The sequence below is a fragment of the Pleurodeles waltl genome, chromosome 5 (genome assembly GCF_031143425.1).
Source record: "Pleurodeles waltl isolate 20211129_DDA chromosome 5, aPleWal1.hap1.20221129, whole genome shotgun sequence".
Lineage (NCBI taxonomy): Eukaryota > Metazoa > Chordata > Amphibia > Caudata > Salamandridae > Pleurodeles > Pleurodeles waltl.
This window is the reverse complement of record NC_090444.1, coordinates 420,716,283-420,738,533: the sequence shown is the minus strand read 5'-3', so window position 1 is coordinate 420,738,533 and position 22,251 is coordinate 420,716,283. Positions and strand designations below refer to the sequence as shown.

General features: G+C 44.6%; 1 protein-coding gene across 2 annotated transcripts in view; it reads right to left on the bottom strand.

The window, feature by feature from the left end:
- The window catches only part of CCDC88A (coiled-coil domain containing 88A), a 1,055,351-nt gene that overhangs the window by 5,794 nt on the left and 1,027,306 nt on the right, over window positions 1-22,251 (bottom strand). For both annotated transcript variants that reach the window (XM_069234179.1, XM_069234180.1), the window contains exon 31: window positions 18,380-18,833. In XM_069234179.1, the coding sequence (XP_069090280.1) occupies window positions 18,380-18,833 (454 nt within the window). The remainder of the gene's footprint in view (window positions 1-18,379; window positions 18,834-22,251) is intronic.

Here is a 22,251-nt window from a genome sequence, read left to right as displayed (position 1 = left end):
CCGCCAGCCTTTGCATGGTGGTCCAACCGCCATGCAAAGGCTGACGGACTGGGGACTCGTAATCCTGAGGGCAACGCTGCTTGCAGTGCTGCCCTGGCGGATTACGACCGTCGAGACCGACGGGCTGTCGACTGGCAGAAACATGACAGTGCCTGCAGTCGGACTGTGGTGGCTCAGCCTGCGGCACAGCAAGACCGTCACACTCGTAATGAGGGTCTTTGTTTTTTTCTAACTTAGGATTCTATAACTTAGTGCCTGTGGTAGTTTTAAGTGCAAAGAGGAAAGCATTATATAATGTTGGTTCTTATGTATAATTGATTATTTATAGATACCTTTTTGATTGGCAGCCTGGAAGCTCTTTTCACACAGTTTCTGTCCTATGCACAAGAAAAACAAACCAAATATGGTGACATCCTAAGATATGAATGGCACCACTGTTTCAATGCCTCTCAGTTCTCAGGTATGTGTATGCACAGCCTGATTCTGAATTGCACCAACAATTAGGAGTAAGACTCCAAGGAATGGGGAATTACTATGTGAGACAGATTATTTCATTTGTAAAACCACACAGAATCTCCTATTGCATGTAGTTTTTCAATGTATATTTACCACTTGCTTTAAGCAGGTGGTAAATGATGCACGGGCCAGTAGGTGGGGTGGGGACAGTAGAGGAGGGAAGGGTAAATTTTCCCATTGTATGCTTCCACTGCTATTTAACAAAAGCAGGCCATTACTTGGCTGCTGCTGCAGCTTAAGTCTGATGTGAATTTTCTGGCTGGTATTACAGTCCAGAACATCAGGTTTACTTCTTCCACATGCAGGAAAACCAGCTATGGGAAACCAAACATGTCATAATAATGTCGAATTAGATTAATGCATAAAAGCATGCGTTCATTTGACTCCTCCTTACTCATAATCAGGGCAATAGATGGATTCAGATGTACCAAAGAATAAGAGGGGAAAAGAGCTGAGCGGGTAATAAATAATCCGAGGAAGGTACAGAGCATCCACCATCATTAGGACGACACGTATATATACATTGTTTTTTTCGATACTGGAGGCTCCTATTATGCTTTCTTTTCCTGCCGGAATTTTATTAGCAGCAGTCAAGACAATATAGAAAAACTACAAATCCCATGAGGCAAAGATCCATAGCCAATGCAATGTAAAATGTAGTCCACAGTAATGCACCAATCACAAACCTGCAAGCCCTCTAATACTTAACTTGACTGTGAGCAGCCCTCTTTTCTTGCTGCTCGCATGTCAATAGCTAACGTTTCTACTACTGCATTAATATCAGCGTGATATTTTTCTTATTGTACATTAATTGGGTGCTCTGTTTTTTTCGCTGTGTTTTCCCCAGACGGCTTGCTGTTGCACCGCCCGTGAGCGCTGCTTTCCTCATGCTGTCTTGCTGACATGCTCCTGACACGGCCGTGGCCATTTTATGCAGCGGTTGGGAGAGATGTTGTTTCCTCACCTCTAGGGTTTGTTCCCTTTGAGCTTGTGGCCGTGCTCATTTCTGGTTTACAGGTTTTGATACTGTTTCCCACCTTTATCCGGCACCGTTATTTATATTACCGGTGCATTTGAATTCTATTGTCTGCTTTGCCCGGCTGCTGGTCAGAGTGCCGGTCCCAACCCTCTCCAGTCTCTGCCTCTCACTTGTTCCTCCCTTTTCTCCACCCGTAGGTGTTTTTTTTTCCTTCATTCCCTATTCTCTACTGTTTTTAATTCCTTTTTGTTGCTAGATTTTAGTTTTGGATGCTGTTCACACATTACCATAGCATGGAGATTGACAGTTCTCCTGTAATGCCTGACAAATGATTTCATTCAAGTATCAGTTGAACAGGCAGTTTCTGCCTCCATGGATTAGCTAACCAGAAATTTAGAAAATTTAGTAATTAATATTGTTTCAAAGCCGATTTTGGCACATTCTGCGGAGGGGATTTCAGAAAGCACCCATTACCCAAACAATCTCCTAAAGTGGAGCTATTGGTTAGTGAGGATCCCTCACACAAGACAGAGGACGTGGCTTCTCACAGGCCTCCTTTAAAGGAGGGGAACATAAAGAATAAATTGTCTCTCAAATGTAAGAACAAATTAAAGCATATTTCCTCACCTATAATTATTCGGAACATTCCTGACATGGATGATGACATGGGGGATGCGGATTCGGACAGTGGTAAACCCGATTGCAGGAATTTGGAACTCTTTTGGTCCCCACCAAAAAAGAAAGCCAAAATGACTTCACAAGAGGTTGCAAAACCTATTTTGGTCACAGATGCAGAAGGGGTCCCAATGTTTGACCCAAATGATATTCACCACCCACATTCCACAGAGTGGTTTCCTGTGGACCATGCAGGAGAGTATGTCTCTTCTGGGTTATGCACCCCACTAGACTAACAAACTAGGGCTAAAATAAAATGTGAATGCCCACAATCCTCCCTTCCCTCAAAAAATCACTATTACTCCTTCCATAGATCCTTCCCTCGTAACCTTCTTCTCCAGATTCTGAAAAGATCCTCGTAAAGGAGTTGACAAGGCATGGTTCACATGCCAAGAGAAACTTTTGGACATTGTTGGGCCGTTAATCCGCATTTTTGATTTAACAGAAGCAGCCATGCTGGAAAATGTTCTGATAAGACCATAGGAATTACCTTTGTGGGTCCAACGTGCCTTTTGTTTACTGGGCAATGCGAACTCGGCACTTACCCACAAGCGCAGAAAAGGACTCCTTCATAAATTAGACCCAAAACTAGTAAACCTTGCTGTGGCTGATCCAGGGATCAAAGCAGAAGGCCGTTTGTTTGGGGGACAGGTTTATCAAGGAACTCAGCAAATATATAGCTGCGTTTGCTTCTCTTGACAAGGCCCAGAAGTCTTTAATGAAGATGTTCTCCAATTGGGTTTTCACCAGGGCTGGCAGAGGCAGGAACTGCTTTGCTGGTTGAGGGTACAACAACTTAGGTTCCCATGGTGCCTTCAATTCTTCGTTTCGTCGTACTACCCGCAGTTTATACCCATAGGGGAAGAGGTCTCCGCAATGGAGGAAACAAGAGTTCCAGATGTTTCACACAATCTGGTAAGGCTCTCTTCTGGCATACCTCACGTAGGAGGCCGTCTTCTATACTTTCTCCACATAAGGGCGTTTAATTACCTCAGACACATGGGTATTAAACACTGAGCAAGGTTAGGTTATCAAACTTTACTCAAAACTTTTTCAATCAGTTCTTCCACACCCTCCTCACTTCTCTACAGAAATGTCAAACCTCATTTCGATAGACGTTCAAGCTCTTCTTCAAAAACAAGCAATTGTACCTTACCATCTTGATCACTCAGGTTTTCTCAGTACAGTATTTCTTGTACAAAGGAAAAAGAACAAGAGGTGTCCAGTCATCAATTTAAAACATTTTTATTGCTTTGTTGTTTACTGACATTTCAAGATGGAGACCATTATCCATCTCAGAGACTCTACTCCAAAACAACTGGATGGTTTGTTTGGATCTACAAGATGCGCATCTCACTGTACCCATCCATCCAGATGCCAGGAAGTATTTACAATTTCAGTGGTAGAACCAAACATTTCAATTTTCCTCTCTTCCTTTGGCCCTCTCCTCAGCATCATGCATGTCAGAAGCCTAGCAAAAAACAGGGTTTGTTATTCTATTCTTCTCAGAATGGACAACGTCTCAGCGGTACGCTTTAACAGTGTTTTGGGAGGCACAAATTCCAAACTCTTAGCAGAACTAGCAAAAGGGTTTTGGGAGTTGCCCCAAAACAGAATTTCTGTACAGGCAGTCTAAACTCAGTTGCAGACTGGCATTCTTGCAGTCTCCAAGATTCAAGCGATTGGAAGCTTCATCCCGCAGTATATGAGTCCCTTAAAAAAAAATGGATCAATTCCAGATAGATCTTTTTGCTTCTCGCCTCAACTCCCAACTTTTATTCTACAGTTGGCGCCCTGATCCCTTGGCATTAGCCTCCAATGCCTTTTTACGGTACTGGTCAACTTCTCTCAATTACGCATTTCCACTGTTCATTATGATTAACAGGTTGCTAGCACAAGTAAGATGTTAACAAGCAGTTTTGGTACTCATAGCCCCCTTTTGGCAATCCCAAGTGTGGTTCCCTACTCTTCTGGAGCTGACCATAGACTTCTTGTTTCCTCCTCATTCATTTCTCAACCTTCTATCAGACCCTCTAGGCCTCCACCACAACTTAATATTAGAGAATCTTCTTACCCTGTCAGCTTGGAAAATCTTGGGAATTTCCAACCAGTCCCACGTATTTTGGCACAAGTTTCGAACTATATTTAACACTCCTGGGCCCAAGGAGTTACAAAAGCTTACAAATCAGCTTTGTTCTTATGGGTTGGCTGGTGCATGGAAAAATACATCAATCCCCTTTCAGTGGATGTAACTTTTATTGTCAATTTCCTAGCGGCAGAAGCTAGCAAAGGTAAAATTTACCGCACTATCAACTTATGTAGGTCAGCCATATCAACCAATCACCCGTACATTAATGGAAAACCATTATTGAAGGGAAGTTTTGTAATCCTCTTCTACCCAAATACAGTTCTCTGTGGGATGTTAAAGATGTACCGAATCTGTTTTTATCTTGGCCTGATAATGCACTTGTTTCTCTAAAAATGTTATCAGTTAAGCTTACTATGTTATGCATTATTTCAATTAAAAGACTTTCAGATGTTAGAGCTCTGGATATTTCAGCCTGACAATTCACTCCAACAGGTGTTTTATTCACAGTTCATAGATGTACAAAGGCTAACTTATCAACAGTATTTGATTCTTATTTTCCTGGCCATCCCAAATTATGTGTGGGTCAATGTTTAAAGGTGTATGAACAGAAAACAGCTGGTCTAAGAATGTCCTCAGCGTCACAACTCCTTACTTCCTTCAGGAAACCCTACAATCCAGTTTCCTCCTACTATCATCCATTGGGTCAAGTGGGTTATGTTTGTAGCGGCAATTGATACCTCCTCCTTTGGTGCCCATTCTTCGAGGGGAGCTATGGCTTACAAAGCTGGTTCCCGCCTTGAGGACATTCTCAGGTCAGCTCACTGGTCAAATAACAACAACTTTAAAGTGTTTTATGCAATCCTTTACCTTCTTCTTATGCTTCTTTAACTGTGATTAATTCGCTTTAAACAAGCATAATAGGAGCCTCCGGTCTTAAAATAAAAACTAGATTTTCCTAGTAATTTATAAAGGAAAGTCTTAATTTTATTAAAGACACTGAGGAGAGTATTATCCCATCTCAACATTGTTACTTTCCCCTGATGTTTTGATCCCTTCCTAACAGCGACTCCAGCTCCTGCACAATCTTCTTCCTAAGGATGCTTCTCCATTCCAGGGATATGAACTGGTTTCCTCACCTCCTATAGATTTTCACAAGACATTGGTTGCGGACGCTTTGGACTGCAGTCAGAATTTCCCAGGAGTTGTGAACTTTTTCTAAGAACTGTTCTCTATTATTATGGCTTTATTTATTATTTGTTCTATTTTGCCAGTGTCCAATATTTACTAATCCCTCACACAAGAAAAGAGGGCTGTTCACAGTCAAGTTAAGTATTATAGGGCTTGTGGGTTTGTGATTAGTGCTTTATTGTGGACTACATTTTACATCTCATTGGCTATGGATTTTTGCCTCATGGTATTTGTAGTTTTTCTATTTTTTCTTTACTGCTGCTATCAAAATTCCGACAGGAAAATAAGGCATAATACTTGCCTCCATGTCTTTAATAAAATTAAGACTTTCCTTCATAAGTTACTAGGAAAATCTTAATTGTCTAAATGATAAAACCACCCCTGCACATCATCCTTCTTTGAAATGTTTCCCCAGCATTAACTTACAAATTTGGATGAAGGAACCTCGGAAAACAAAATGAAATGGGCTACTCACAGATGTGATGCACTAACCGTATTACAAACAAATTCTCTGCTGTAGGATCTGAGACCAGACAATAGTGTTTGGCAAATTCATGTTACAAAGGTAAAATGTCAAGAGTCATTGAAGACATGATTAGAGCCTACATTTATCACATATGTCACATGTAAGGTATGCTCTAGGTAACCCATAGGGTAGGGTGCTTTGTAAGTAAAAGGCAGGACATGTACTTGTAAGTTCTACCTGCCCTGGTAGTGACAGCTCCCCTTGTGCATTCCACCCAGACAGCCATAAACACAGGACACTCAAATGCATCTGCATTCATCTGCATACTGCTGGGTCTTCCTGTGCGAGAAGGGCAGAGGGGCTCTCACTTACACTTCAAAGGCTAATGGCCTGACTTCACACAAAGGGCTGATAACAACCTACAGATCTCCTGGCAGACAGGACTGGATTGAAAGGGGAACTCCAAAGGCACTTTGGGGTGTATATCTACTGGGCCTGTGACCTCCTCAAATCAGACACTTCTGGACCTACAACTTGGCTCTGTCACAGGGACTGCTGTGCTGCCCAAAGGACTCATAGGGGCTGCTTTTCTGGAAGGACTCTTCTCCTGCTTGTTGCCCTGTTGCATGCTGTTCCCTGACTCTGCTGGAAGGGCTTTGCCTTCACCCACAAGTGGTCTCTAAGGACTTGGACTTCACCAGAGACAGAAAATCTACTTCGCTGGAAAATCAACGCAATATCTGCAACGCAACACCCGCTGCACTACTTGTATAAACAGGTTTTGCAGCATTTGTTTCACTTCTGCACTCGGCTTGGTAACTGTCTAGATTTGAGTACTGTCAAGGAGGAAAATATGGTGGAAACCTGGTAAGTGGGTATATGCCTTTTTTACATCCCACAGGATCCAGTGATTTGATATCAGCCTTTCCAGTTTCAGCAAGAGCTCCATCAGCACTGGCCCTTCACTGGTATCCAGACGTCTGAGTGACACAAGGATGAGATATTGTCCCTATTTTTCCTTGACATTTTCTACTACGAGAATCCCTCAAAAAATCTGTAAATGAAAGAATAACCCACATCAAACTTCTGCCTCTGTTGAGATGCTGAAATCATGATTCTGGTCTGTTGGGCACAATGCTGATAGACCCAATGAACCAGTTATTTGTCTCTACTACTTAAATGTTTGTAAAATGTAGTCAAATCTTTCACCAGATAGTTTCCGCTTACCTAAAGGCATCCCCAGTATTATGCTATAATCATCTGTGGAAAACCACAAAAGGCACTACCACAAATTTATTTTCATAGGTCATTGTCTTACATTAGAGTAAACTGTATCATGTCCTGATGGCATATTATGCTTTGCTAACTCCAAGTCTCAGCAAAATCATTCTTCACCTGTTTCTACAGTGAGCACTGGGATCATAGGAGCATGCCAGTTTAACTGCAGCATTCTCAAAAAGGGATGAGAAAGACCCAGATTCAAAACACCTCTTATCCACACGCATGTCAGAGGAAATTAGACCTAAGCACACCGTTCATTACATATGTGATCAAGAACCATGTCAATAGATGGTCAGACAGACAGAATGGGTAATCTGGCATAGAAACTGCCCAAAAACTGATGGACCAGGCGTCTCTAATTGTCAGCAACAAGGCTCATAAGAGAAAAGGTTCAAAAGAAAACAAGATTATATAAATGGAATAGGTATGGCATTGCCTGTCCAACTCTTCAAAATACTGGTATCAGCATACCCATCTGTTCTGGTGTTTTTGCAGACAGAAGAATACAATGAACATCATTCACCCCTGACATACAGCCCACCTGCTGCATGACAGCCAATGGTGCCCTGCTTGTTCCTCTCAGTAAGTGAGATTTGTGTCCAAGGCTACCAAAGAATTCAAGTAATGGTACCAAAGAACGAGTTACTTACCTTCGGTAACGACTTTTCTGGTGGATACATTAGCTACCTTTGGATTCCTCACCTAGTGAATACTCCCCTTGCGCCAGCATCCAACGGAAATCTTCTTCCTAGCTTCTGCACGTCGACGAGGATGTCACAATTGCCCACGCCACGCCGTCTGACGTCATACAGACAATAAGAGGTCCTTGCCGACGTGCCGACGTCAGTACCAATTTTTTTTTTACGTGCCTGAGACTAATAGGCCATTGAGACAATCAATCAAATAACAATATTTAATAACATCCAAAATAAAAACATCATTCCAAAAACTCTTTTTTTTTTTTTTTAAATAAACAAATAAATAAATACATAAATAAATATATACAGTATATGTACAAGCCCTCAAATACCAAGAAGAGCACACCCAAGAATAACTTGGTTAGACCAGACAGGCAACGGGGAGGCGGGTGGGACCGTGAGGAATCCACAGGTAGCTAATGTATCCACCAGAAAAGTCGTTACCGAAGGTAAGTAACTCGTTCTTCTGATGGATACAACTACCTGTGGATTCCTCACCTATTGAATAGAGTCCCAAAGCAGTACCACACTCGGTGGAGGGTGCCTGAATGGTCAAACCAAGAAATCCTGCAGCACTGACCGTGCAAAATGGCCATCCCTCCTAACCTCCGAATCCAAGCAGTAATGCTTCGCAAAAGTGTGAAGGGATGACCAAGTTGCGGCCTTGCAGATGTCGACCACAGGAACACCCCTAGCCAAGGCTGAAGAGGCTGACTTAGCTGTGGTGGAATGAGCTCTTATTCCATCAGGGGGTTCCTTCTTTGCTAGAGAATAACACAGTTTAATGCAAAGAATGACCCACCTGGAGAGTGTTCTCTTGTGGACTGCCCTTCCTCTCCTCTTTCCCACGTACCTGATGAAGAGTTGATCCTCCAACCTGAAATCCTTCGTTCTGTCCACATAGAAGCTCAGCGCTCTCCTCGGGTCAAAGCGGTGTAGTCTTTCTTCCTCTTTCGAAGGATGAGGTGGAGGATAAAACGTGGAAATAGTAATTGTTTGGGCCATATGAAAGGGTGAAACAACCTTCAGTAGGAAAGCAGCCTTGGTCCTCAACACCAACTTATCCCCATAAAAAGATGTGTAAGGGGGTTTAACAGATAGAGCCTGCAGCTCACTCACTCTTCTTGCTGAAGTAATTGCAACAAGGAAAACAGTCTTCAGAACCAATAATCTTAAAGGGCAAGAATGCATAGGCTCAAACGGTGAGCCCATAAGAAAAGTCAAGACTAGGTTTAGATTCCACTGGGGCATATTGAAAGGAGTGGGAGAAAATTTATTAATGAGACCTTTTAAAAATCTTAGTACTATAGGGGATTTAAATAAAGAAGGCTGGTCTGGAAGACATAGAAAGGCTGACAGGGCCGATAAATATCCCTTGACTGTAGCCACTGCACAACCCCTCTGTGCCAGCGACAATGCAAAAGATAAGATATCCGATAAGCGGGCACGCAAGGGATCAATTTGCTTCTCTCCACACCATATCACAAATGTAGCCCACCTGCTAGCGTAGATAGATTTAGTGGAGTGTCGCCTGGCCGATAAAATAACATCCACTACCTCAGGTGGGAGAGAAAAGGAACTCAGGTTGCCCCGTTCAATCTCCAGGCATGAAGGTGCAGGCTCTGGAGGTGGGGGTGTAAAACCTGCCCTTGCGACTGCGAGAGGAGGTCTGCCCTGAGAGGGAGACGGAGCAGGGGGCACAGAGGGAGTTGGAGAAGATCCGAATACCATACCCTCCTTGGCCAATCCAGAGCTATTAAGATGACTTGGGCCAGGTCTTGGCGAATTTTCCTCAAAACAGAAGAAATCAAAGGTATGGGGGGAAACGCGTAAAGCAACTGGTCGCGCCAGGTCATCTGAAACGCGTCCCCCAACGCTCCTTGTACCGGATACTGGAGGCTGCAGAATAACGGGCAGTGCGAGTTCTCCTGAGTGGCAAACAGATCTATCCGAGGGATCCCCCACATCTGGAAGATTTGACGGACTTGATCTGGATGGAGACGCCACTCGTGATCGGTCGAGAAATGTCGACTGAGACCGTCCGCACGCACGTTCAAGACTCCGGCCAGATGATTTGCTACCAAGCAAATCCGATGGTACCTTGCCCAGGACCATGGCCGCAGAGCTTCTCTGCAGAGAAGGTACGATCCTACTCCTCCCTGTTTGTTTATATACCACATCGCGGTTGTATTGTCCGTCAGGACCTGAACCGACTGACCGCGAAGGGAAGGGAGGAAGGCCTTGAGTGCAAGACGTATCGCCTGCAACTCCAACAGATTTATATGAAACATCTGTTCCACTGGAGACCAAAGACCTTTGATCTCCAGGTCCCCCAGATGAGCTCCCCACCCTAGAATGGAAGCATCCGTTAATACTGTGGTCACCAGCGGAGGTTGCGAGAACGGCCTTCCTCGGGAAAGATTGCTGTCCGCAATCCACCATTTTAAATCCGCAGCAGCATCCCTGGAGATCTTTACCGATCCCTCGAGATCCCCTTTGTGTTGAGACCACTGCTTCCGGAGGCACCACTGAAGAGCCCTCATGTGCCAGCGAGCGTGAGTGACCAGCAGAAAGCAAGAAGCAAACAGACCAAGCAGACGTAGGACCTTGAGGACTGGAACGAACTCTCCACTTTGAAACATTGGAACCAACACCTTAATGTCCTGAATCTGCTGAGGCGGAGGAAAGGCGCGACTCAATGTTGTATCCAGTACTGCCCCTATGAACAGGAGGCGCTGAGAGGGCTCTAGGTGAGATTTGGGCACATTCACTGAAAAACCCAGGTCGAACAACAACTGGGTTGTCGACTGTAGGTGATGCAACACGAGCTCCGGAGACTTTGCTTTGATCAACCAGTTGTCCAGGTAAGGAAATACTGCTATCCCCTTCCTTCTGAGCTCTGCCGCAACCACCGACATCACCTTTGTGAAGACTCGGGGTGCTGAAGTAAGACCAAACGGAAGGACCGCAAATTGATAGTGCTGCGACCCCACCACAAACCGGAGATACTACCTGTGCGACTTGAGTATTGGGATATGAAAGTAAGCATCCTGTAAGTCGACAGACGCCATCCAATCTCCATCGTTCAGCGCCAAAAGCACCTGAGCTAGGGTCAGCATCTTGAACTTCTCCTGTTTGAGGAACCAATTCAAGATCCTCAGGTCCAGGATTGGCCTCAACCGACCATCCTTCTTGGGGATCAGGAAATATCTTGAGTAACAACCCTGACCCCTCTCCTGCTCTGGAACCAACTCCACCGCACCTTTTGAAAGGAGGACTTGAACCTCCTGTTCTAGTAACAGGAGATGCTCTTCTGAACAGTAGGATGGGTGGGGCGGGATGGGGGGGAAACTCCCGAAAGGGAAGGGCATAGCCTTTCCCCACAATGCTGATGACCCAGGAGTCTGATGTTATAACCTCCCACTTGCGGAGAAAGTTCAATAACCTCCCCCCTACAGGAGTGGTGTGAGAAGGAATTGGTGGAAGGCTAAGGCTGCTTCCCATGCTGCACCCCTCCAGAGGAAGAGGAAGAGGCAGAGTGCTGCTGGGCGGCTGCCCTGGTTCGGACCCTCCCCCTCCCCCTGTAGGATCTGTAGGAGAGAGCAGAGGCGGGTTGTTGCTGAAATCTGCCTCGAAAGGAGGAGGAGGAACCACGACTAAACCCCCTAAACCTTCTAAAAAGTCTGGAGGAAACATAAGAGGAGGCCTGCAAGCCTAAAGACTTCGCCGTGGCTCTACTCTCCTTAAACCTCTCTAGGGCAGAGTCCGCCTTGGAGCCAAAAAGTTTATCCCCATCGAAGGGAAGGTCCAAGAGGGTTGACTGTACATCCTACGAGAAACCAGAGCTACGAAGCCAGGCTTGCCTCCTTGTAGCAACAGCAGTACCCATAGCCCTGGCTACAGAGCCAGTCGTATCCAGTCCAGATTGAATTACTTGGGTTGCCGCTGCTTGAGCATCAGAAACTAGGCTCATCACCTCTTGAGGCACTTCAGTATGAGACAACTTTATTTCGTCCATCAGGGCGTAAATGTATCTCCCTAAAATACATGTAGCATTTGTGGATTTTAAAGCCATCCTACATGACGAAAAAGCCTTTTTAGAAGAAAGGTCCATCTTCTTTGAGTCTCTGTCCGAGGGCACAGCTGGAAATGAACCTGGGGCAGACCGGGATGAACATGAAGCCTGAACCACCAGGCTTTCAGGGGTTGGGTGCCTGGAGAGAAAGCCTGGGTCAGCAGGAGCCACTCGATATCTTCGAGCCACCGATCTGTTGACTGCCGAAGATGACACCGGCTTCTTCCATATTTCCAGGATTGGATCTAACAGAGCCTCATTAAAAGGCAGAAGTGGCTCTGCAGCTGTTGAAGCAGGATGCAATACTTTCGTTAAAATATTAGGCTTAGGCTCAGACACCGGCAAAGGAAGGTCTAAAAAATCAGCTGCTTTCTTAATGACCGAGTGAAATAATGCAGCCTTCTCCGTATACACTCCAGATGATGTCAAGTCCCATTCTGGAGAGGTGTCCAGACCACTGGCTGTGTCTAAACCATGGAGGTCTCCTTGAGATTCCTCAATCTCTCCTTCCTCCAACGCTTGTCTCCGATATTCTTGCTCCTCAAGGAGGCGAAGAGCAAGCCTCCTCGAGTGTAACCTGGCCTCAATCTTAGGCGTCGACATGGCTTCAGCAGATGTCGAAGCTTGACGCCGATCCTCGGATCCATCAGACGGCGGATCCATCGGCGCCATGGATTTCTTCGGCGCCGTATAAGGCGAAGGGCAGATAGGAGACTGTTCCGGCGCCGAAGCCACAGGTCTACTCGGCGTCACCGGTTGAGAGGCTGACGCCACAGGCGCCGGCGCCGAGCCCACATTTCCCATGGGAAGGAAGGGCATAAAAGGTGCCGGTCGTAATGGAGCCGGAGCACCCATGTTGAAGGACAATGGGCCCGAAGGACCAGCCGGTCCACCACCTGGAGCCATCTGCTGAAAAATTGTAAACATCGTATTCAAGAATGCGGAACTGTCGGCTCCAGGGGCTGGGAAAGCCGGGTACTGAGGAGCCTGGGTTGGAGGCGACATCGGCGCCGGCCCTGGCGTCTGTGAAGCTGGAGAGAACTCCTGACGCTGAGGAACCTCAAATACCGAAGGAGGATTCACAGGCGACGTCGGCGAAGTCGGAGATGTCGGTGATGCAAACGGCGTCTGCGGCTGGGGAGAGATGGTGGGACTCACTTCCCATGTCTTCCGGCGTCGAGCTGAATGCGACCTCGAACGCGATCTCTCCCTACTCGACCGGCGGCAAGATTCTCAATGACGCCGGGAGTCACGATGACGCCGATGCGACTTCGGAGAAGATGACTTGCGATGATGTCGCTTTTCTTTTTTCTTCGACTTCGCCAAAAAGAGCTTTGCTTCTCGCTCTTTTAAAGCCTTTGGATTCATCCGTTGACAAGAGTCACATTTGTCAACGTCGTGGTCGGAGCTGAGACACCACAAACAGTCAGTATGTGGGTCTGTAACCGACATCTTGCCACCGCACTCATTGCAGGGCTTGAATCCGGATTTTCTTTGCAACATTCTATCTTTTCTCAAAGAAGAAACAGCAAAAATAACTGTAACTACGTTGAGTAGTAACAGTAGCTCCCTCGAAGAATAACCGTTGTTCGAATGGCACGGAAAAAGGGAACTGACGTCGGCACGTCGGCGAGGACCTCTTATTGCCTGTATGAAGTCAGACGGCGTCGCGTGGGCAATTGTGACGTCCTCGTCGACGTGCAGAAGCTAGGAAGAAGATTTCCGTCGGATGCTGGCGCAAGGGGAGTGTTCAATAGGTGAGGAATCCACAGGTAGTTGTATCCATCAGAAGATGGCAACTACAGCTAATGAGAGCCACCAAAGTTGCTAACTGTGCTGCAAGTGTGTCCACACCTGTGATCTCCGCAAGTATGCTGTGCCGTCGGCACAGAATGAGTCTCCCACATTCTCATGCTCCACCCTGCCCCAAGTGCCGGCTACCAATTAAAAGGTCCTCACTGGCTCAGTGCTGCAAGGCCTGTGTGGACTTTAACAACTTGGCTGCTGTGGGTGAGCAGAGTACCACTGATAGGAGCTACCAACCCACAGTCTTAAGAGCATGTTCCCAACCCGCAGCAATGCACCATGCCTCCATCGCTTGTGTACAGTCATCCTAGAGTATAACCAATGTTCACAGGCAGAGCTCTAACACAGTATGTTCACAGGCAGAGCTCTAACACAGTACTTCCATGTTTTACACACACAGCCATACATGGTTGCCCAGGCCCTGGGTAGACTTCTGAAGCAGAGGAGGATCATGGGAAGGTGTCAAGAATCCACACACCAGTGGGATGCTGGTGGTTTCAGCTGCTCTGTGAGTGGGGGTAAGAGGAGTGTGGCTGCAGACTTGGCAATCAATGGCAGAAAAATGTGTTTTTCCCGATACTGCAATTCCTCTTGCAATGCAGGTGAAAGATGTTTTTCCCTTCACTTCCATAGCATCACTGAGAGAAAACCTAAACTCGCCATTTATCCTTTTTCCTTTTGTGTACGATATTAATCACTTCATCCCACACATCAACTTTGAGACAGCTGAGGCTCACTGTGCATCATGCACCTTCACAATGATGTGTATAACCTATAATCATCTTTGTGAGTCAAAACCACTTTTAGCTTCCTAAATGGTCTGAACATCAATGTTATCTTCATGCTCTGTAAACCTAAACATATTTTACAAATAGTACATACCTCAAGATCCAAAGCCATATATCTATGCAAGTTAGCCAGCTTCCCATTACAGTAGTTTACAGTGTTTTACATCAGCACTTGTTCAAATAAATCACGTCATCTTCTCTCTTTGTATTAACAAATCATTTTTGGGCATCACGTTTACTACCAGAGACACAAACATTTAGTATGGAATTGTGAGACCTACAAACTTTGCTGTAATGTGTTTCTGCTTCATAGCATCTGGACGATTAAGCAAACTGGACAACAAATCATCCATAAGTAGCCTGACCGGAGTAGCTGAATTCTATGATGAAAACTCAAGCTGCACATCTGAGCTGTGTACCAGGCAAAGCAAAGGCCAAGAAGCCATTCATGCTCAATATAAGACATTGTGCACAATATCTCAGCTCTAGTCGCATTAAAATGTTGCATCTTGGGTGGAACCTCCAAAGAGTACTGACTCCACTACTATCTCTCCTGAGATCAACTACTTTTCATTTCAAGTCATACCTGGGCTTTTCAATTCCAGTTGAGATGACATACTTTGGAACACTATGTAAGGTGTGTAAAATTACATGATACATTCTTGCACATCAAAATATTATATGAAAGATAAACTGGAGAACACATGCTTCACTGTGTCATTTATAGACTCTTGCGTTTACAAATACTCAAAGTGTCAACCTGAGCCACAATAAAACTTTGGAAGGTGGTGCTCCCAGGCTAGAAAACGGGCGTGTGGTCCTAACCTGTTGGATGGGCAATTTTAAAGTGTATTAGCACTTAAGGGGTGTGGTCTTCCTCATTACAAATGCAATGGTCTCTACAAATGTAATGGTCTCTGTGTTTCTCTAAAGGAAACACAGGCCCAAGACTGTGATACTACAGGAGGCTTTGGATAAACACCAAGATATAGAGATGTAAAGCTAGAATATCTGATCATGTATATGTTATAGTTTTAGTCATAACAGTATACCGCATTAACTCAATTGGAGAGGCTAACATGAAAAGTATGCATCAAGTGCAGAAGATAGCTTGTTTTGTGAAATCATCTCTAGGTTTCTGGTCTTAAACATGTCAAATACTTTTGCTTTCATAAGCCTTGGTGGAGCTTTACAGATTTACATGTATTATTATTTATTTATCAAATCAGACATCGTACGTTGATTTAAAAGGTCAATGAATGTACACTTCAACTAAAGAAATGCATAATCTACTGCAAGCAGCAGGTGGAGCAGGGAATGTAGAGGCTATTATTTGTAATTCATGAGTACACTGAGAAGGGTCCCTGCAGAAAATGACGTTAATAAATTAATGCATGTCTCCTGAGATGTTGTGGAAAAGACGTATTCTTTACTCAGCATGTCAATGTCCAACCACATCTGCGGTACATACAAACATTAACTGTAGGGTTTCAAAGACATATATTTTCTTTTCTCTTCTATTATATGTCTATGTAACACCCCAAGCGAATGTAACCTGTTTGAATGGGGCAGAGTACCACATGTATACTGAAAATAGCCATGTGTATGTTAAACGGGCTGAGTGAAGAGACAGGGTGAGACAGGATTTGCTAGAGGCCCTAATATAGCCTCAGTGATGATAGTTAATTGAATCAATGGTTTCTAGAGATTGAGGACAAATAAGGGATTATTACTTGGGTGCAAGGCAGAAACCTTCTGGTGGTATCCTGCGTTTTGATATGCCATTCTGCCAGCCAACTTAGATAGGGAACCCCTCCATCCATTTTGAGTATTCTGGAATTTTGCAATTCTTTTTACGAGGCCCCCAGAATTATTACTCTCAAATTATCTGCATGGAAAATGTACGCATTCTACTGAAGAACATCATACACTATTGATCACCAGTTTAAAAAGTTCGTTGGTTACAGAGTTTATACTTTTGAACATTGATTACAATAATTCAGAGAATGTGCTAATACCCTTTGGTTCTTGAATAAACACCAAAGGTTACAAAATAGCGAGTCAAATGCAATTTCCCATCTTTGGAGTTGCACCCATGTCACCATACCAGCAATCTGTGAATGTCTTCGATTGCCTGTTGAAACTCACATAGTATTACATACCTCATGAAAGCACGTTGGTGGCTATGGTTATTTACAGAAATCAATAACTAAAAGCTACGAAAATGTATTTTTTATGGACATTGTTACTACAAGTTTCTATCATGGGTTAGAATGTTCCTATAAAATAGTTAATTAAAAAAACTGTTTCTTACTAGCCACCCTCATTGAAACACTCAAAAATAACCACAAACAGCTTCTTGGAGGGAGGCTGCTGAGCCTTGCAATTTGCATTTGGGTACCAAAAAACAAAAGCGCCTGGGTATGGTTGTTTGATGCTGTGTTGCATGTATTCTAGCAATACAGAAGCTCTACAAGGTACATACGTACTGCTGTGAGAGGAAACCTAAAAACAGAAATATATTATGCTGACATCCAAGTCCATCCATTATATCTTCTTAAAAGAAAAAGTACAGAGCAAACGCAGTGGACCAATAAGCAGGCTATGGTGACATACATATTTACATTCGTTTTCATTGTGGAAAAACATGTTACAAAGGCACCTAAGGAGCAAGGAAGTGATGAATATTAGAGACATTGCTCATATTTCTTTCAACAGAAGACAAAATATATATTTTTAAAATGAAATAGTAAGTGCAAGCAAAGTGTGTATCTGTTGAGTGTTAAAAAAATTATGAAAGTAACTAATTTAAGTAATGTATTGGATTTCTTTTTTTCACCTTTTTCCCCCTTATTTCTTCCACGGACTCACTCTGTATGCTGATGTTGATACAAATCACACTTGTAAAGACATCTTTTTTGTACTTTAAAAATGTTCAATTATTTTGTTTTTGACAATATAAAATAGAATATGCCATTTGGCGGGTGCCAAGTTATATGTTTCAGACTCATCAGATGAAGGGACTGGACATCGTCAAAAGGGGTGAACAGCTTGGTCAATTCAATTAAATGCAAAAAGCATACAGTGGTTCGACCTTCACAGATTATCTTAAGGCATGTGGTAGGAGATTGATAACTCACTGGTTATGGATATAAAAGTTATCTTTAAAAAATCAATCAAATAACCAAAAACAGCTTCTGCAGCCGAACACTGATTAGCTGTTCTTGAAATTAACAATAATTTGCATTTTCACACACAGCCATACTCATACCAAACAGTTTGATTATCCTCTGACATCACAAACTGAGACTCTGATTCACTGGTGTAAACACAAAGCTCACTATCACTTCCTACTTTGTTCTGTAGTGCATGTTCAATAATTGTGTCTGTGTTTTGTTTGTGATTTGGTTGGATAGCTTCCAGTAAAAATTCACAACCTTTATCTCTTTCTTTTGATTTAGTCCTTTGAGGTATCCCACTGATAGTGCTCACCAACTCTGTGTTTAGGCACACAAAAGGATGAGACATATGAGGTAGAGCGCACGGCCTCTGATCACTTCTTGATGTTATATCATTTTCATTGAACAACATGTCTGGAAATGTAGCAACTTGGGGGCCGCCAGTCAATGGACTGCTTAACCTATCTAATTCACAAACAGAACATTCCACGTGACCCACATTACAGGAATCATTATCTGACTCGCATCCACAGGACATAGTCTCAACTGCATTCCATACAACTTGTTGACCAGGGGGATTTCTAGGACACACTGTATCAACCAGAGAATCAGGAGATTGCTTAATGTCCGTGTACTCACAAGAGGGTGAAGGGAGACTGGTTTCAGCTGTAGTTGGAGAAATATCAATCGATACTGGTTGTCTGCTGTCCTTAGATAAAAAATCATGAATACTTGTCCTTCGACTGGATCCTTCAGCGGTTGAGATTACACTGCTTGCACGTGGCAAGGTTGCATACTGGTTACTACTTTCTGACTGTCTTTGTGAGTGCAGTGTCTCTGCTTGTTCACGTTCTGGTGTAACCTTTCCCAGAGTACATGGTGAATGTTGAACCAAAGACCTTGTTATGTTTGTGTCTTCTGGTGTGCGAAGGCTTGGTTTTACATATTGTTCAGGCTTGGTTCGATTTCTATCACTTGATGTTACAATATCACATTTCGCTGGCAGAGTTGCTGGCCTTTCCTTCATCACAAATTCAGTAGACTCCGACAAGCCTTTCATAACTTCTTCTAAAAGATTTTCCTGACTTGCAGACTAAACATGGGAAACATAGCAATGGTACAGCCGTTACAAAATACTGACTGCAGATGTTTATCATAACATACCTGTGTAAACATAGTTAAGCTAAATTACCTGTCTGATTTAACAAATATCTTTTCTGGTGGGAGGTAGAGGTTTACCTTACAGTTAGCCAATAATAAACACAAACAGAAGCATAGAAATGTGAAGAAAAACGAGTGTATAAAGAGTGTCATTGTACTTACAAGTGCAGAAACTTGATTTGCAAATGCACCAAAACATACAAGCAATTATTTGGGCTCTTAGCTACAAATATGCATCATAATGACACAAATACCGGACTTACACAAACAGTAAAATCTACTAATGAAAATTTGCATTGACATTTCCAGATTAGATAGACTAAACTGGTGCCGCAGTAATAAAGCCAAAACATAAGGACTGACAGTTGGAAAGAAAAACAAGTTACTTAACTTTGGTAACGGACGTCCTGAAGGGCAGTGTGTAAAAAGAGTAAAATTTTTCTAGCTTTGATACACCACAGCTGCAGTTTAAGAACCTAGAATCTAGTTTAATGTTTCGTTTCTTATGTCCATGGTGCTGCAGTGGCAGTAGAAAATATTGACTACACGTGAGAATGGCACTAGAGCCCCTAAGTATCTTGAAGTTTCTAGCCTAATTGTTGTCACGTGAACTGTAAGGGGAGGAGGGCAGTCATTTAAGAATGTGCAGATGGAAGCAATATACTTTAGAACTAACACTTACATTTTATAGTGAATATTCTCTATGCAGATTCCTTATCCTTTAAATATTACCCAGTACTCTCTGATGCATGCAACTATCAATCTTAGTCTGTTTTTTTGTAAAACACCCTCTTGAAGCCATCCCAAGAGGCAACACGAAATTGTCTGTCTATTCTCAACTTACCAGACCTTTGCCAGCTGCCTTCACTGTTAGAGTATGGTGGTGGCAAAAAGGCTAACTACTCAATAGATTGGTTTAAATGAAATTAAACCACCATTTTATGAAGGAATGACACCTTCAGTGAAAAATAAATTTGTCTTCAGAAAAGACTTAGGGGCAACTCAGTTGGATTGCGCCATGCTTGCACCAGTCAACGTGGTACATGTGTGGCGCATGGCATTATGGCGGTCATTACAACATTGGCGGTAAAAGCCGCTTACCGCCATGCAGAAGACTGCCAACACACCGCCGCGGAAATCCACCACAGCTATTATGACCCACAGCACGGAATCAGCCAAAATTCAGACACCCACACAAGTCAGCCACACCAAAGGTCAGTGATAAACTGGCAAAAACAAAACCTCCACCTTCACGCCAACAGAAATACGTCCACACTATCACAACACACAAATCCATGCGGCAGTCTTTCAACCGCGGTATTCCATTGGCGGTACACACCGCTGCGCTCAAAATACACACACTTTTACAAAACACAGCCACATTGGACAATTCGAAATACACACACCTGATTCACATACACACACCACTCCCACACACCCAATACAATATAAAAAACACAACCCCATCACCCACAAACCCCTACGACCAGAATCACAGAGAGAAGGCAAGAGAGAGATACCACAAACAACTACCAAGCATCCACAGGCACACAATACCATCACCCACAGAACTTCCATGCACCTTACACAACACACTACTAAATATCACCACACTTATCACTACACAAATCGTCCGGGTAGAGCCACAGCTTTTCGGAGCACAGGTGCAGCACACCTCCATAGCTAGGAAGATGGAGCTATGGCGAAGAATAGTGGACAGGGTCAACGCAGTGGGACAGCACCCAAGAAATAGGGATGACATCAGGAAGAGGTGGAACGACCTACGGGGGAAGGTGCGTTCCGTGGCCTCAAGACACCACCTTGCGGTTCAGCGGACTGGCGGCGGACCCCCACATCCTCCCCTACAACTAACAACATGGTAGGAGCAAGTCTTGGCGATTCTGCATTATGAGGGCCTTGCAGGAGTAGATGGAGGAATAGACTCTGGTAAGTCAAATCTTTACTATTCCATCCCCCACCCTACCTGCATGCCATCACATAACCCCACCCTCGCCCTCACCCCATCACTCCTACTCCTCACACATGTCCCAATATCACAAACCACCCATCCCAAAATCAAGCCCTGCATGTAACACCAAAGCATGGACACCCCATCACCAAAGCATGGCCACTGCACATACCCATTCACCCCCCTAACCCACCATCACACAAGGTCCCACATAGGAATGCAAGCACTGGGGTACACGGTCACCCACCTATTGCACACCATAGCACACACAGATGTAATAAACATCCCTTTATACCCCTGCAGGACCCCTACCCAACGTTACTGGACAGGAGGGTCCACACATGTCCACACCACCAACAGAAGAGGCCCACAGAGATGACAGCAGCTCTGTCCAACTGGATCTAGATGACCAGCCCGGCCCATCGGGGACCTCTGGACAGTCGGTTCCCCTCACACAGTCACAGGCCACCACAGAGCTTCCCCCCTCTGGAAACACCAGCACAGCACCCACCCAGCGGGCCCATACCTATGTCCCCAGGACACGTCAATCAGCAGTGTGTCCACCACTACAGGGAACCCAGGCTAACCCACCACCCCAACAACAGGGAACTGGGGGCTGTGGTATGGGCACACAGTTAGGGGACAGAGGCCCAGGGAAACAGGGGAACTGAAAGGGCTGCTGTGCGACAGGGGGAGGACAGGCCAAGGGAACCCACTCTCCACAAGGCCCTCTCCAACATCATGGGAGCCTACCACCACTCCCAGGAGACGATGGCAACGGTACTGGCCAAGTTTCAGGAGACCCAGCGGCTGCAGGAGGAACAGTATTTGGGCTTCAGGGAGGAACTCAGATCCATCAATTCCACCCTGGGCACCATCGTAGTGGTGAAGGAAGTACTCAACACCAGGAGGGACACTGTGGCACAACAAGGGGCCCCTGACACTAGCCTGGATGATGAACTGCCCACCACTTCCTCCGGCGCTAGTGGACAGGACGCCCCGCCACAGGACCACCACAACAGCACCCCACCCCCTGCAGAGGGAGAACCGCCCGCAAACGGTCCCTGAGATCCAGGACAAAGACAGAGAACGATGCCAAGACCCCCGCCAAGAAATGAGCCCACCCTGAATGTCATCCTTCTGTCCCAATTTGTCACCCTGTCCATCCTCCTATGCTCATTTGGGCAATGCACCTGTGAGACTAATAGACTGGACTCTGCCATGGGCATTCCTCCACCATCACCCCTCACCATTTTACAACCCCCTCCAATATTGAGCACTTAAATAAACACCCTTGAATCACAAAACAATCTGGAGTCAGTCTGTGATTTCGAAATTGTGTATAAGCAATTACAGTAACAAAATGCTCTTTCAATTGTAA